General features: G+C 32.9%; 1 protein-coding gene and 1 non-coding gene across 2 annotated transcripts in view; both read left to right on the top strand.

Annotated features, from left to right (window-relative positions):
* The first annotated feature begins 1321 nt into the window (after positions 1-1321).
* TNFSF13B (TNF superfamily member 13b) overlaps positions 1322-17782 on the top strand; it is a 44248-nt gene continuing 27787 nt past the window's right edge. The window contains exons 1-3 of the mRNA XM_037067729.1: positions 1322-2010; positions 2113-2200; positions 16376-16432. Coding sequence (XP_036923624.1) covers positions 1669-2010; positions 2113-2200; positions 16376-16432 — 487 coding nt within the window. The 5' untranslated portion in view covers positions 1322-1668. The remainder of the gene's footprint in view (positions 2011-2112; positions 2201-16375; positions 16433-17782) is intronic.
* LOC119002092 (small nucleolar RNA SNORA57) lies at positions 14673-14821 on the top strand. The gene has a single exon (XR_005069675.1). It is a non-coding gene; the product is annotated as a small nucleolar RNA SNORA57 (small nucleolar RNA).

Below are 17782 nucleotides of genomic sequence, written 5' to 3'. Positions count from 1 at the left end.
AGTCGTAAATTTACTTAAAACATGAGATTTTGTTGTGATTATGTGTCACAATGTATTTAATGTGTGGCCCAAGACAACTCTTCTTCTTTCAATGTGGCCCAAAGACTCCAAAAGTTATATACCCCTGAATGAATGAAATTTTTCATGCAATGAATACAAATGAATGAAAAATAGAATCATCTTAAATGCAGCTTATTCTACATTTCTGTAAGCCTCAAATCTCAGGGGCAGTTATTATCCCATTTAACAGATGAGGAAATTGAATCTCAGAAAGTTTACCTATTTTGCTTAAGCAAAGTAAAGAGTGAAGTCAGGAGTTATACCCTGGCTCTAGAGTCTTTACTTGCCTTTACTTAAATTGTGTGTGTCACTGTCTTTTAGAAGAAATGTCAGCTGAGATAGACCTAATGCTTCACTGTCTTAGCACCCAGGGAGTTGTGTCTCACCAGGCCTTGGAAAGTGCTCAGTAACTCAGTCATTGAAGTGTGAGTTCTTTACAGAATATATAGGTGCAAGAAGCAAAGCCTCCAGAAACCAGAGAATGTCCAGGAGCTGATATCAAAACAACTTGAGAGTGGTGTCCTGGCAACAGCGTCAAGTCCAACAACAGAGACTTGAAACTAAAGTGACCCTGGTTTGAGTCAGGTCATTTTGTGTACATGTACATGGGATAGAGTCAACACAATGCAAACTGGAACACAGGTGCTTCAGGGAAAGAGCAATTAATGGTGGGACTGAGCCATTTGGAGCTAGAAACAAGGCTGATGTTCCTCAGAACAGCAAAAGACTGAAGGGAACAGCAGTCTGGGAACTGCTGCAGGAGTAGGAACAGCAGAGGTGGGACACCTCCTCAGAACGATTTGTCCTGTGGGTAGTGGACTCCAGAGCACTGAGTCCCAGAGGGAAATAAGATAACTAATTTTCCCCTTTAAAATGTATTCCCTTTCATGTAAAGAACCCTCCTTCTGTCTAATCTAAATAGGTTTGTAAAATTTAGTCACATTCTTTTTATTACATTGCTAAGATAATAGTAAGGAGACTACTCCTTAGTGGACTTCCACGCCTCCTTTGGGGACACTTCATTTTACTTTCTACTTGAAGACTGTTAATAAATCACTCTCCAGTTGAGCACAGTTCAATGCTAGGGGACTTAGCTTATTTGACCTTCACATTAATTATTTTTATTACACCAGCAGGAACTTTAATGTTGATTTTCTCCTTCCCTGCGAAGCCCTGTGGCCCTGAGCAGATCCAGTTCTTTCATAACGCCAAAGGGGGAGCTCCTTAAAAACCTACATGGCTTAGAAGCTCTCTTAAGTGTACTGATCCAAACTCAAAGTTCTGTCAGGTCAGTAGATTTAATGGATTCATTTGTGTATAAATGTTTTGAGATGCTATTAAAATTCTTACAAAAACTGAAAGTGAAATGAGGAAGACTGATTGAGCAATCAACCAAAAGGGCGAATGCCAGGAAGACCTATTGTACAGTAGGGGCAGAGATGCAGCCGTGCAGGGAGAAGAAAATTCAGGAGAATTCTCCTGAGGGTAAGAGCCAAGCTGGCCAATGTAGTCAATGTAGGACTTCAACAAACACAGATAACAGGAAATGACCTACTCCTTGTGGTCACTTATTTTAAAGACCTGAACCTCCATAGTTCAAGGAGTGAAATGAATGACTCCACAGAAGGGAAGCAGTCACGCCTTTCTTGTTGTTTTAAGAGAAGAGAAGAAATGAAACTGAAGGAGTGTGTCTCCATCCTCCCCCAGAAGGAAAGCCCCTCTGTCCGATTCTCCAAAGGTGGAACACTGCTGGCCTTGACCTTGCTGCTAGCCCTGGTGTCCTGCTGCCTCACGGTGGTGTCTTTCTGCAGGGTGGCTGCCCTGGAAGCAGAGCTGAGGAGCCTCCGGGAGGAGCACCAAGCTGAGCAGCGTCCAGGCCCACTCCAGGCTGGAGCAGCAGCAGCCAGTGCAGCTATGAGGGAGGCTCCAGCTGCCACCTCGGGACTGAAAGTAAGTTTGCAGCAGCTGAAGCCTTAGGCACAGTTCTCTCTGCCATGCTATCCCCCTACCTCAGATTTTTTTTGCCATAACTTGAGATTTTTCTCCTCGTAGGGGATCTTTGCACTACCAGCTTCAGGAGAAAGCAATTCCAGTCAAATCATCAGGAGTAAGCGTTCCACTCAGGGTCCAGAAGAAACAGGTACGTTTGGGGCACAGAAACTTTTTAGAGTCGGAGATCCCAGACTTCACAGGTGTGGAGGAGAGCATCAGTTAGGAGAGCGAAAGGTGAATATAATCTAGGAACTGTGAAATTTACCATTTAAACCAGATTTGGCTTCACAGCAAGCCTGAGCACTGGAAGGTTTATTAATAGGTTGCACAGCACGTTTTGTTCTGAAACGAGCAGATTTGTGCATAGGAGTATTTGTGTGTGCTATACTTTAAGTATAGGGGAGGAAAAGGTGGCACATATTTCTCATCAAATAGACAGGTCACTTCTATGTCAGAAGAACTGTCTATCACCCTAGAAAAAAAGCACTACATGTTAGTGTAAAATCGGTTTTTGTCTAATTGGGTCATAGAAGTTCAGCTAAAGACAAACGTTTCCTGAGGGTGCATTGGATGCTGTGAAATCAAATGAAGCAGGTGTGTGTTTCTGCTTTATGTGATTTCTTCCTTTAAAAAAGTTTATTCTATACACACATATACCCTCATTTTAAAGCTTTTTCTTAGCGTGTGCTTTTTCAGGAGGGCCACATATTCATAATATTCTTGTAACAGTTCTTTAGTGGTTTCTGCCTTTCTTCATGTTCCACTCATGCCACAGAGTGTTAGAGATTCCTGAAGCCTCACATCTTTTGGGGCCTCCTAAAATACACAGTTATAGTTCCTTGGTTTCAAAGATGAAGAAGATTTGCATTGCATTTACTAGTATCACAATTTAACAAATTCTTGACATCATTCCCCCTTTATATTGAAGAACATTTTTTAAGCACCTGGAATGTGCCAGGCAGGAATGTACTTGGATAGGTATTGTCACACCTACTGTTTCCTTTAATCTTCACTGTGAGTATGAGATAAATACATGTGTTATTATTTATATATATTCACACTTCTGAAGAAATGCGTGAGTGACATGCAGACTAGGTGTTCTTCTGTCAGATGCACACACATTAGATGCTCTGACTGTAAACTTATTTTTCACTAAATGCTTTATTCATAAAAATATTTTTATTTTATAGAACCATATTTATATGGTTATATCTTTGTGCAAATTATTAGAAACAATTGTGTTTAAATATTTTTAAACTATGAAACACTTGTATTTATATAATACTTTAACATATTAGTTATTTTTATATTTTGCATTTTATCATTTATATTTTCTACATAATTGAAAAATATCGCATTTATACTAGGGTATATTTTGTGTTCACTTATACATTGAGCATTTTTCTATTGCTGAGTAATTCTCACACATCTACATTAGCTTACTCATACTACAGTTATTTAACATAAACATTTTCCTTTTTCTTTTCTTTTTTTTGTTGTAATGTTATATGCCAGAATTTTTGGTGCAGATCTCTAATGTTTAGGAGGACTTATATGTTCAGTATAAATTTAGTAGACAGAATATCTGAGCTAGAAGGATGTACATCTTTATCACCCCTGCTAACTTTTGCCTATTGCTTTAAAATCAGTTATAAATGCAGTTAAAATGTAGTGTACAAGTTCTACACATTCTTATAGCATCTTATCTTTTCCAATGTATTTAGACTAGTTTAGTACTTGTAAAACAGTATTTCAAATTGAACTTGTTGCTTGCTTACAAATAAGAATTAACTTCATTCCACATATTTTAATAACTTATAATTGTATCTCCTACTAATTTTTATAACTTGTCTCATTTGTCTCTATTTTTTATAATTATAATATACTCCATAGTAGACACATTGTGTATCAAATTTTTATGTTAATACTTTTATAATACTTTGCTGCTTTAAAATTTTTTAATTGCTCAGATACAATTTTATGCCTTTTATAATATTTTGCTGCTTTTTAAAATGTGTAAAGAAAATGTGCATCTGTGTATTTTAATGGAATAAGCTTTTCTGTTTGATTTTCTCTCATATATCAAAGCTGAAAATATATTTGTTCATAACCTCTTAAATAGTCTAGTCTATCATCTGCTATTTTGATTTTTTTATGGTTCAGTGTTTTAGCTTGGTATTTAACTCACAATTCCTTCTGGCATTTACTTTGATAGATTATGTTATACTAGCTTTTACTTCCCCTTTCTTCTATCTTTTCCAAACTGCTGCTAAATATCCCAACCAAGTTTACTAGATGATACTTTTTGACTTATTTTCAATGGAAAGCTTACTGTATTAAGTTCCTCATATACAGTTGAGTGTACTTGGAGACTATTTTTCGTTGATATAATAATCTGTTTGTACTAAATAACATATTTTAAGTAATTTTGTAATGTAGTGAGCTTCAGTATCTAGTAGGATCAGGATGCCTTAATCACCATCATCTTTCTTTGCTGGCATTCCCCTGCCTCCACATGTTTGTTTAAAAATAAACCTTACCTTTACCATTGCACAGAGGATAGAGGCTCATTACAGCAGATTTAAGAAGAAAAGAATAGTAATAAGCCAATAACTCCTTGAGTTTTGCTTCCCCCAAATATATTTGATTAATCTTTTACAATTCCTCCCATGTTCATGTGTTTATATATTTGAAGGGTTTTTTTGTTGCTGAAAATTGTATACTGATAAAAATTTTCCCCAAATAATTTGTAATTTTTAGAAACTTAGATATTAACAGAAAATTCAGAGTAAATCATAATTTACCCAGTTTCCACAGTCCATAAATAATCACTGTTGTCATCTTGTTTTGCCTCTAGTTTTTATAAACCTTTAATATAGTATACAAGCATGGGCAAAGTAGGTTCACAGTTGCTTGTATGGAAAATACCACAGTAATAAATAATAATACAGGAATGAAGTCTGTGTTTTGTGTACTCACAATTGTAAACCTACTTTCAGGTACCCCTGTATAATGTACATATAGTACATATAGTATATAGTATATATCATGTATGTATACTGTACACAGTACATACTCATAACATCCATCTGAGATGGAAGGTTTGAAAATGAGAGCCTTAGTGACAGGTAATATGCTATTCCTTGTCAGTGAAATAGCTGGGATGTTATTATAAAAACTATTCTTTTGTGCAGGGAAAATTTATTTTGTTTAGTACTGCTTTAAAATTAATGTGTATACCCAAGAATATAGTCTGAAGCTCTATGGTTTTGTTGTTATTTGTTAGGGTGTTTATTCCGGAACTGAGAAAATTCTATTCAGTTTGAAGCTATGCAGCTTTTCTCTTTTTTGTTGTTCCACTTAGTTGTTCTGATTATTTTCAGGAAGAATCAAAAACCTTTGTTTGTTCCTTTTCCTTTCAAAGTGTTCATTTATGTTCTTATTTATTAATTTTCTATATACATTCTGGGACTATTAACATTTTTTGGAAATTAAAACTGAATAAGAATATGAATCTTATATTGTTTACTTGATATATTCAAGAATGTTTAATATCTCTATTAAATATTGAATATAATTTCCTAACAAAACATGGTTTTTCCTATATAAATTTCACTGTTCTTTCAAAGTTAAATTGAAAAGTTTTGTTGCTGCTATAGAAGTCTTAGCATTTTTAAATAGCATGTTTAAAAATGTACAGAATTTTTAATAAATGATAGAGCCTTTGATCTCATACTTATTTTTAAGCCACAGCATCATACTTATGGATTTATAAGATACTTATGGATTTATACTTAACAGAACTGTAATATTTTCAATTTTTATCTGCTGTTCACATGTACTCTTCAATGGCAGTGTCATTGTGTTATAACTATGTAAAAAATGTTCATAGCTAAATATTGCCAAATGACAAATAGATTGTTACCTATTTTTATTTTTTTATAAATCCAGCACACATTTCACCAGACACTTCAATATTGATTGTATATAAAATTTATAAATGTATTTTGGTGTGTAGGTCTAGAAAGCCTGACCTCCCCAGCACACAGTAAGCTTAGTACTACATCAGTATTTGGTACTTACTACATATCCTCTAGGAAAGCTGTTGTTTGTTTATTTGTATATGTCCTGTGTGTACAAGTAGAGCCTTATGTGGCCTGACTCCTTTTTCTTCTTCTATGTATTCATCTTGACACTTTCACACAGTAGGTAGTCCATTAATATTTGTTGATGGATTTTGGGCTCAATGTGAAGCAAAGTAGAATGATTTGGGAATTACTTGGAATCATTTTGTTGTGGGGATTTTCCCATGTTTCACTTAGAGACCAACTGAAAAAAATTTAAACTTGACATTTAAAGCAATTAATTAACCATAGAATGAGCCTGGTCACAAAGCCAGGGGCAGTTTGGTAATGCCTTGCCTCAGACCCTCTTGGTGCACCAGGTAGTCACAATTTGAACTGGAGAGTCATAGAGAAGCTCCCACACGCAGAAACCTCTTTTTCCTTTTGTTTAATGTTCCGTTCTAGTTATGATTTATTTTCAGGAAGACGCCAAAGCCTTTGGATGTTCCTTTTACTTTCAAAGTGTTCATTTATGTTCTTATTTATTAATTTTCTATGTCTATTTTCTATATAAATCTATGTACAACTAAAATTTCATGGATTTTTGTTTTATTTCATTTTTATTTTAATTGAAGTATTATTTACATATACTTATTTACATGTGCTCTTTACATATAGAAAGAGCACATATCTTAAGGATAAAGCTTGGTGGATATTCTTAATGACAGCAGTAGATCAAGGGACCCCCATCAGCCCACACACCTACTTACTGCTACTTCCAGTCCTCCCAAGGGTAAATTCAGCTTTTATTTAATTTTATAACCTGCAACTTAATTTTAAAATTGGCTCTATTTTGTTTATCTTTAATTATGTTGTATTTCAATGAAAGTGTTACTAAGTTTCATTAGATAATTTCTGATTATAATTTAACAAACAGAAATGTGGGGAAATCCAGGATCAAAAGAATTGCCAAATGGCTCATATTGACCAAAACTTCACTTTTAAGCCCATAAAATGTGATTGCAGATATTCCTAATTAAAAATAAATAACTCAAGTAATATGGCCTTGAAAATATTACCCATTACAATTTCTTCACAAGTGAGATCATGATGAACCATATTTTGAACTCTTACCTGATTTTACTCATTAATTATATTTATTGATTATAAACTTAGATTCATAGAAATGTATTCATTTTTAAAACCTAAAGATAAGCATCTTTAGAGTTCAACAAGAAAATTAATTCTTTCACATGGACCCCTACTGAAACCATTATTTTACTAGTTTGTAAATAAAATCAGATAGCCTTTGTATTTTCTCCCTTATTATTTATTAGGGTATTTAAGGGTAATTGGAAATCATGTGTTTTAAATTACAGAATAACAAAAATTATTTTTATAATGTTCATTATACTTATCTCAACCATAATAATACATTGCTGTGAAAACATGAATAATTCCAAGAAATATAGAAAGATGAATGCCCATATTTCACCTTTTACATATTTACTTAAGATTTTGACCAAACTACTTTATTTTTCTTCATTTAAACAATTTTTTAGTTTGTGCTTATTTTAGATAGATAAATTGTAAAGATAGTGTAGGAAGTGATGATGTATCTCTCATCTAGTTTCCCCTAATTCTGACGTCTTATATCACCATGGTCCCTTTGTCACAAGTAAGAAACCAACATTGGGACTTAACTAATAATGAAACTCCAGACTGTTATCTGAATTTTACCAGCTTTTCTACTAATGTCCTTTTTATGTCCCAGGGACCATCCAGGACACCATATTGTATTAACATTTTAAAATCAAAATTTTGAATATAGTACACATAAGTTAACACCTTATATCATAACTTAACTATTTCTCTGGGGTAAACATTTTTAATTGTAAAAAGAAAAATATCAATATTGTTATTGAATATTCTTTCTTGAAATTAATAATCTAATCTATCTCCTCTCCAAGGAGAGATAGGATGTCTGAGTTGTCTATAAAGCCCAGTCTTTGTTTCATTGACATTCCTGGCTCAGCTGTAACTTTACCAAAAGCATAAAATGTACAACTCAACCATATAGTTTGTATCAGATTTAGGCTAACTGAAGCCTCTTACCCAGTAAGGGTGTGTTCCTTCCTAGAACATAAACAGCTGGCTGCTGCCATGGTGATCTTTGACTAGATTCTTCCCTGACTGTTATTTTAACCTCCTGCTTCAATAATGAGAGCCTCTTTTTTAAGTGTTGCAAGAACAGGCTTCTGTTCAATTTCCAAAAAAGTATTTAAAATGAAAATAGTGACCTGACAACCAAATCTTTAAACCATGTTCTTGTCAAGTTTAAAGTTTTGGGAAACAGAAGAGCCAGGAAACAAGTCAATCAGTGCAGCCAAGAGTGATATTGCACATATTCTACATATTCTCTTCCACATATTCTACAAGCCTTCTACATTCCAAGAATTGTAGTTTTTAGGAGTTGACTGGGAAACAGAACAGATAAAAGTTTCTGTCTGCCAGTGATTACATCACAACGAAGTAGAAAGACACAGAAAATAATCAATAAACATAATTAATAAGTGAATCATAATACTAGAAAATGGCAAATGTATTGAGTAAGTGAAATTTTTAGAGTAGGATTAAGGGCAAGGGGAGGGAAGAGGATATGTTTCTGTTACAGATAAGGAGGCCAGGGTAAGTCTCTCTTCTTGAAAGCTCAACAATTCTTTATACTTTCAGTTTGAAAAAAAAATCAGACATAGGTAGGTATTTTACACATAAATTCCCTAATGTTGAGGAATGTGTTCTCATTATTCTGTAGGAATGGATCATACTAATTTTAATGTTTATTTATGCTTTTTATAGGTCAAGTCCCACTTAAAAGAACTGCATAGGGAAGTTCTTTGTTATGGTGGGATTTTCTTTTAAAGGGTATGCAAGTTTCTGAAGATTTAGAGAAGAAACATTTTTCACAAAATAGAGTAAACAGCCACTGTGAGAAACTCTGAGGTAGGCACTCTGAAATATATAGAAAAGAGAAGAGGGAAAGTAAGTTATTGGGTGTGTTCCATATGTAAACTCTGGGTTATGTTCTGTTGATCATTTACCCTCTCAATAACACTATTAAGTTGTCATAATTGTCTTTATTTTAGATGGTAGAATTGAGTCCCAGACAGAGTCAATTCCTTTTCTCAAAAAGCTAAACATTTAGCTAGAGAAATTAAGCAAAATTAATGTAAATTTTAAGATAACAAACACTAAGCTCTTTAGCTTCTATAAGACACATGTAAATTATGACTGCAGTTGATTCTTATGACACTATGAAATAGATATTATTTTTATTATATATAGATAAGAAAACATTTCAAAATTATGTCAGTCTTATGATTAAATAGCTAATTGGTTTGAAAAGTGAATTCATTATCTATTAACCGTAAATTCTGTGTTTTTTTAATTATGACAACTGTATGTGTTTACTCTTCAGGTAAGATGTCAGATTTTTGAAAAAAAATTACTGAGTCCTTTGAGACCCAGACTTATATTAATATTAATATTATTACCAATGAGAGGGACATCTTGTTTAGAATCATAGAATATTAGTATTGATAATTATACACTGAAAGATTATCTACTCCATGGTAGAAAAGTGTTAAGATGGGTTTGGAAGAATCAGGAGATTTGGATGAGAGAAGATTGTATCCTAGAGTATGGAAACAATAATAAAACAGGAAGACAGAAAAAGTGTAAGAAAATGTCTTATTTTAGTGGGTAGAAGAGGCATAGCACATGCTAACACCTTTTAAATGTTTACTTTTTTAAATGTTTAAGATTTTTACGAGTGCTGATTGATTGAAGTGTTTTTACAACTCGAGGCTTTCCTCTTCTTCCTCTTCCTCCAATGGCTAGACTGAATGAGATGGGGGAAATTGAAAGCAACTGCTTTTCATAGCTTCTGACACTAGTGAAGCCAAGCATCAATTCTTCTTTTTTCTCTTCTAACTCTCTAGAGCTTGTCAGAGAAATACAGAGTAAGAATTTCAGGAAACTTGTACACAGGCATTTACTTAAAAATATATAATAGCATGCTACCATTCTATGGATAAAGATGAAAAACTTTATTATTGAGGATTATTTGCTATGTAAAATGTTTTCAGTATAACCATGGGCCCAAAGATTTATCATTAGTGTGTCAGGTATTATTGAAATATTTTCTTTAAATTTATTAAACCTATTTTCCCTAAAGCATTAATTTGTTTATTTAATACATTTATTATAAAGTTGGCTGTAAGGATGGGTTTTTAAATAACTATTTGGAAAGGTTGGATGTTATGATGTCTGTTTTTTTTCTAATTTGTTCCACAGATTTTTGTTTTAGTCTGCTCAAACCAGACACTGCAAATTTGTAAATGGTGATCCTTGATATCAAGTGATTCACAGTCTCTCGAGAGATACAGTTAAACCATTAGTATGTATAGTGAAATGTATGTCAATAAATGTATGTACAATGTGTAGTAGGATCAGGGAAAGAGGTGATATTTGATCTGAACCCTGAGGATGAATGGGCTTCTACCAGATGAAAAGGCGAGGAATATTTTAGGCAAAGGAAATGGCAGATACACAGTCACGGGTGCATGAAGGTGACCTCCTTTTCTGAAAATGTGTGTTTAAGTACAGCTGGGTGGGTGAGTAGAGTTCATGAGTCTGTGAAAGTAGACTTTGTTTTTCTGTTCAAGAATGGCCACTGAACACATTTTATTTATGTTCAATTTCCAACTCATTAGAAGAACAAGATAAAATTGAGGTTTAGAATAATTGTAGAGAGAAGCAATGATGGACTAGGATTTGTAGAAAAAAGAAGGAACACAACTTGGTGAAATAATGTAATTGTCAAGAATGACAAGGGTCATTGTTGAACATTGGGTACCCTGCACCTCATCTTCCCATTTTTATCCTTCTCCCTTCACTCATACTTGCAGTGCCCCTTTCCATATACTTATGACTATTGGTTTTGTCTGGAATGTTCCTGTTTCCTTCTTCCTTCTGATTTCATCAAAGTGTGACTGTTCAGAGAAGCCTTCTATTTGGGTCAAATGGGATGCTCTCTCTGTCTGTCTCTCTCTCTCTCTCTCATACAATTGCAACTTTATTTCTGTTTTTATCATATTGATTTATATATGTTCTCCTCACGGAATCAGGCATGTATATAAAGTTTCTAGCTTGGGCAACTCAGAGGACAGTTATATAGTTCATTAAGAGAGAAAAAAAGGTAAGTGGTGAGTGTGTGAGGAAGATAAAGAAATAGATCTGGAGCATGTTGAATTTAAAGTATCATTGTGGCATCCAGATAGAAATATCCAAGAGGAAGTTGAAGATGTAACAACCACTTGTGCAATTTATTGTTACCCTTTTCAAGACATTCAGGTGTATTTCTATTTTTAGTTTTACGTTTCTTGACTTTCAGGCATGTTTGCATATTATTTTTCACTGGAAAGTTACTGATAGCCAGTGACCTCTGAGTATAAATCACTAATCAATAAATATTCTAAAATAATGCAAAGGACTCATGGCAAAAGAAAACACATATCCTGTGAAGATGATGACTTAACTATAAAATTAGTAATTTTAAGTTAAAATATTTGATCAGTTGTAAAATGAAACAACATTAAATGAAAATAGTGGGGTTTTTTGTTTTTGCTTTTTTAGTTCTTAGTGCTTATGAGGCTCTGTAAAGGACTACCATTTTACATCTCCTACATTGCTTTAGGTACAGAACATAATCATATTATGAGTGATACATGACAATGCCCAATTAATGCCTGAAACTCTATACACACACAGGAAATCTTTAATTCAAATATTTTTCTTTATTTCGATTAGCTATAGTTATTTCTGTTTTATTTTATCGACTCCTTCCCAGCCCTCAAAAAAACAGCACCTCTTTCCTACTCCCCAAGGCCATTATAGTACTGCCATCTTTCTGAGTTCCCGAAAATTGAAAACTTGTTTTTACTATTAGTTTTTAATTCTCCTTCAAACACATACAGTCATTAGTCACAGACATAATTTTTTCATAGTTTATCTTGGATACTTCATTTGTACAATTGTATTTTAGACCAAATTATACTCATGTTGTATTTATTGCAAGTCAGCAGCTGAAACTTGGCTTGCTGTTGTCACCCTTTATGGCAACTCATTCTACACATAGACACATGTACAATCAACATTTATCAGGCTGGCCCTTCTCAAGATTAAGAATTCCTGATTTTTTTTCCTGTTTACTTCTCAATCTAGCTATCTAAAAAACTTTTAAAAACTCTCTCAACTCATATGGTTTCATAAGTTGCCACTCAAGCAAACTTCTTATCATTGATCAAATAAAACTTTATAATCCAGTTTTCCATACCTAAATTCTTATATTTCCATTCCAGTAGAAATGTTTATCCCATGGCAATTCTTTCTTAAAATTTTTAATAAATCTATAATCAGCATTAGGTCAATATTTATATCTTAAAAAATTTCTAATTAAACTTTTCCATGTAGATAAGTGAGAACTTGGAAAAATTAGTAGGTGTAGGACATATGAATTGAGCAACTCTGTGATGTTTTTCATGGGAGCCATAGGTAATCTGCAAGAATTGCATTTTTGGTAGTTTTATATATTAGCTTATTGAAATAATGTATAATAAACAAGGTTACAGTTTGAAAGAGTTTAGTCCTAATACAGAGAGAAATATAACAGATATTAGCAATCCCGTATACTTTCAAGTCCCTCTTCCTGATTAAATGATATTTGAATAATACATTTAAGAATGTAACCTTCCAGCTCAAAATGTTTTTTGTATAGAAAATATTTAAGTGCTATTTTAATTGTGAAATTGGTTAGATTTTATTTTATCAAATGTTGAGTAGTAGTAAATTATTTATTTTGAAAGTTCTTATATTAGGGATTCTCTTTTGTAACCTCTTTTTGTCATCAGTATAATTTATTTTTAGAAATATTTTACACAGGTCTAATGTTATGAGTAAATTTTCTTATGCTGTCAAAATATACTGAGCAAGAGTAATTACCCATGTTTCTCATATTATGATACGTATATAGTAAATATACATGTTTAGAAATGTTTCTAAGTCATACAAAAGGTTTTAATGGATGCTGTTGCCTTGCTTAGTTAAAAAGATAAAATATTCTTAAACTCTTGTGTAATTTTCTTCAGTTGTAGTGGAGGGAATGACGTATGAAAGACTTATGAAAACCAAACACAATCAGTATTACAATTGCTCTTAATATTGTGTTTTACAGTGCCTCTGCATTCTCAGAACTGTTGTAATTGGATATCTATGTTCTTAGGAGATATCAGAAAATACTATACTCTTCTTTTCCCACTTTTTTGTGAGTAATAATCTATAGTTAAGATCAGATCTATGTTGAATTGAAAACAGTCCTAGAAGGCTGAACTGGAGAGAAGTGATAGTAGATATTAAATCTCCTGAGAAGGAAGTGTTTAAATGTGAAGAGATAAGTAACACTGATGGGGTTAGTGGGACCTGAGCAACATCTAATGAGGAAAGTCTTGTTCTCATTTTTCAAACATTGTTATTGAGGTGTCATTTTAAGAGCCCATTTTCTTTTTGAAAGAGTATTGCTAGGAATAAACTTTTCTCTCAATGGCATGCTTTTTCCTAAAAAGTAGATTTCTGTTACTACATGATGAAATAGATCACTGTTTTCAATGTGTAGGTTGTAGCCAAGTTTTAGTTAGGCCACAGAGATTAAAATTCAAGTGTGTATCAGCAGTTTGGTAGTGTTGAGGCATCACTCATTATATAAAACTTTCTCCTATAGGAGTTTTGGGGAAGCAGTCAGGGTTTCGGTTAATCAAAATAGGAAGTAATGTACAGTAGTATTTCTTTGGTCTTTTTAGTCAGCTTCACTTAATCTTCATGATCCCATAGTATCCACTATGTTCCCAGTTTATTTGGTGTGATGCTGTTAGGAACAGTATTGCTAGCACTACTACTACTGATAATAGCCAAGAGTGATTTTGCAATTATTATGTTCGGGGTATTGTACTAAGTGTTTCATATGCATTATTTCATTTAATCTTTATAATATCCCTGTACACATAATGACAAGAGAAAGATGGAAATTTGGAAATTTGCTTTGACTTTTGTCAACATCCTCTTCTTTTTCTGTGTGGAGGAAAGGTTAGAGCTTTAGGTGTTCTGATTGGTCCTTGAGTCCCTCCAAGAAGCGATTATGGTACCTTGTGAGTAGTGATTTCTAAGAAGTTTTTGTTAGAAAAATAAAAACACATTTAAAATAGTTTTAATCTGGCTCCTCTGTATATTGTGCCCTTCAGACTACAGCTGCTTTAGATGTTTTGCTATTTCTTCCTTAGCAGTCTCCTTATTCACAACCATTTTGCCTATGTTTTTTGTTACTATGTTTTTACATACTTTCATGGCAAAGAGTCTCACATAGTAATTGCACTAATGAGTCACATTTTCTCTAACACAGACATGGCCACCCTTGCTTAAAAAAATAAAAGAATCACAAAGTACCCTCCTCTTCTTGACGGGGGTCAGGCTTGGGGTCCGTGTCCCCATAGTGCACAAAGGCAGAAGGAAAGGATTCCGATCCCCTCGGTGTCATGTCTTCGGTGCTGATGGTTTCCAATCCACAGGTTCTATCCTCAAGTGCCGGGACACTGGTAAAAAAATAAAATAAAAAAATAAAAATAACAATCACAAAGTAGACTGAAGAGTTCTGCTCCTGTCGAATTGATCAGATTAACATAAAAATGTGTTAGAAAAATTTCATGCTTATAAAAAATTGCAGTTTTTAACATTATATTCCACCTTTAAATGCCAAGAGAAATTTCTTAACAGATTTTCTTTATGTGATAATTCCCTTTAATAGAATTCTTCTTAGGCCAATGCATTTGTACGACCTCCGAATATCATATAATTATTAGATCTGTTATTTCATGATTTAAATATTAGAAATATTTTAATCAACTGAAGCAGAAATTCTGAACTGTGTTCAGGTATTAAAATCTATACTCTGAGAAGCATGTTTAAGGTATTACTGCAGTTCTAAATACAATACTTGCTAAAAAATAACAAATCTAAGCTATCAATAATAGTTCATTAATTTAAAATAGGAATGCTCAGGTTTATGTTTTATATTTTTCAAAGATATTTATTGTTTTGCTTTCTTCTCCTACAGTCTACTTGTCTTGCTTCTGCCTGATGGCATTTGTCTTTATTTAACTGAATAGTTATTTATTCCCATGAATATTCTCTGGAATATTTTACTGTACATTTAATATGTGATATGAATTGATGATCCCCAGAAACTTTACTGATTAAGCAATCTCAGGAAAAATCTTCCATTTTATTCGGGGGGTGGGTTGGGATGACAGTAATAGACAGAAAACTGTACTTGAAAAATAATTAAATAAATTTAAAAAAAGAAAAAAAGAGTAACTGCTGTAAGATTCTGAATAGGAAAAAGAATTGTGTACTTCTAAATAAAAGTATGTACTCTTTTGGCATGTTTTATTGAGAAACATATAAATATCATATCCTAAAAAAAAATATGTTCAGTCTCTACTCTTTTTGGTCCAAATATTTTAATGGAAGGCTGACTTTGGGTCTATGTGAAACAGATGTGGTTTCCATCTCAGGACCTGGGCAAGCTGATTATGCTTTCTCAAGACTTAGATTTCAGCATATAATTTTTAGGATTTTTGTGAGGCTGGATTTATGTTGGCTCAATAAATGTTAACAATTAATTTTATATTTAGTAATAACAATAGTATTTTTAATACTAGTGAGTTTTTATTCGTTGTTTGATTTTTTAACAAAAAATTATTTTAGAATACCTAGATAGTTTAAATAACTCATGTGTTTGGTAGGCTTGAAAAACAAATAATAATGACAAAACTTGCTTTCTATATGTTAACATTTTAAAGTGAGTTAGTTTAAAAGTATAAAGATGATATACTTACTCTATTTCTGCAGCATATAGATTTTCTGAAACATGAATTTCAAGTACAAATTTTATTTCAGGTAAAAGTTACAGTTAATGCCTGTGGGGAAATTTCATAAGTAATGTTAAGAACAATATATAAGCTATGTAGAAACTATAACATATTCAGTGTTACTGGAGAATGAATTTGTATCTTTGTGTTCTCTAAATCACCTTAGTTCCATTACTATTTCTATTCAAGTAACTAAAATGATACATTTTTGCTTTTCAGTCACTCAAGACTGCTTGCAACTGATTGCAGACAGTGACATGCCTACTATACAAAAAGGTAATACAATAGTCCCAGTAATTTTTTCACCTAGAATTCAGTGTATTCAAATCACTTGTAAATTTCAAGCCCAAAGACTATATTCAGACCTCAACTCAAATCTACTCTCTACCTCAAAATTTCAGTTAGTTATACAATAATAAACATATTTATTCAAAATAGGGAATAAATATTTAGGTTAATCTAATATTTTAAAATAAAATTATCTGAGAGACACTAATACTTAGAAGTTTTAAATAATTAGCATATGATAAAACAAAATCAATACTAAAGCAAAATTTATTTTTTGTTATTTAAAAATTATTTTGGCTTCTATAAGAACACTTCAATATCATCTTCACAAATATTAATTATTCTCTTAAGTTGTAGAAATCATAGTAGGATGAAATAAAACCAAAAATATCATAAACATCTCACAATAATTTATTTGTTAATAAATATATATGTACAAATAAGTGTAAGATTTTATGATATATCTTCAGTGTGCAATTATTGCTGTATATTTTACATATAATGGTTAAGACTATACAGTGTTACAGTTGCTCTCTGAGCACTGGAGCTCAGCAGTGACTAAAATACATACGGTTCCTTATCTTCATGGAATTTGCCTTCCAATGAGAGAAAAACAGAAAATAAAATGAGTAAATAAAATGTAAATGCTGGTCATAAAATTAAATGCTATTGAGAAAAATACAGGAGGCAGGGTGCAAGGGAACATTTGGGTTATGAACCGTAAGAGGGAGTTCAAGTGTCAGGCTAAGCTAGAGCCAGGAATGGGGAAACAATAACAAGTCCAGATAATGAATTTGGATTGGCCTTTGTAATGATTCCCAGGAGTGTTAGCTTACGTCTGTATTTTTCTGTGTGACTTCAGTTATTTTAAATGTAACACAAATATTAAACTATTTGAAAGCCTATTATTATTTATTACTCTACATTTTCCAAAGTCATGTGTTTGTAGCTTTTAATAGGCAACTAACTGTTGCCTAAGAATTAAAGTTAAGCCAAAAAAGACCCTAAGGACTAAAGATAAAATTTATAAAATATATAATTAAAAAACAATTTGTTTTACGCATTTGACCAAAATAAAAAATGCTATGAATCACACAAAAAGACACAGCTGCTACTCCATTGTGAGTATAAATTGCGTAGTGTTGTCATCTTCTTGGCGTGGGGGCTGCTCTCCGCTGATCCAGGGTGGTCAGCTCAGTGCTTTGCCCTTTGCACCCAAGGATTGGCCTTGTGTTGCCAGCAGGCCTAGGACATTAATATAAGTATAAATAATAAGTGTAATGTACACTTCAGCAGTACTGCTTCACTGTGTCCCACAAGTTTTATATATAGTGTTCC

This window comes from Sturnira hondurensis, unplaced genomic scaffold (genome assembly GCF_014824575.4).
Source record: "Sturnira hondurensis isolate 20B ecotype Veracruz unplaced genomic scaffold, ASM1482457v3 Scaffold0017394, whole genome shotgun sequence".
Taxonomy (NCBI): Eukaryota; Metazoa; Chordata; class Mammalia; order Chiroptera; family Phyllostomidae; genus Sturnira; species Sturnira hondurensis.
Note: the sequence above shows the minus strand (reverse complement) of the source record. Positions and strands in the feature narration are given on the sequence as shown.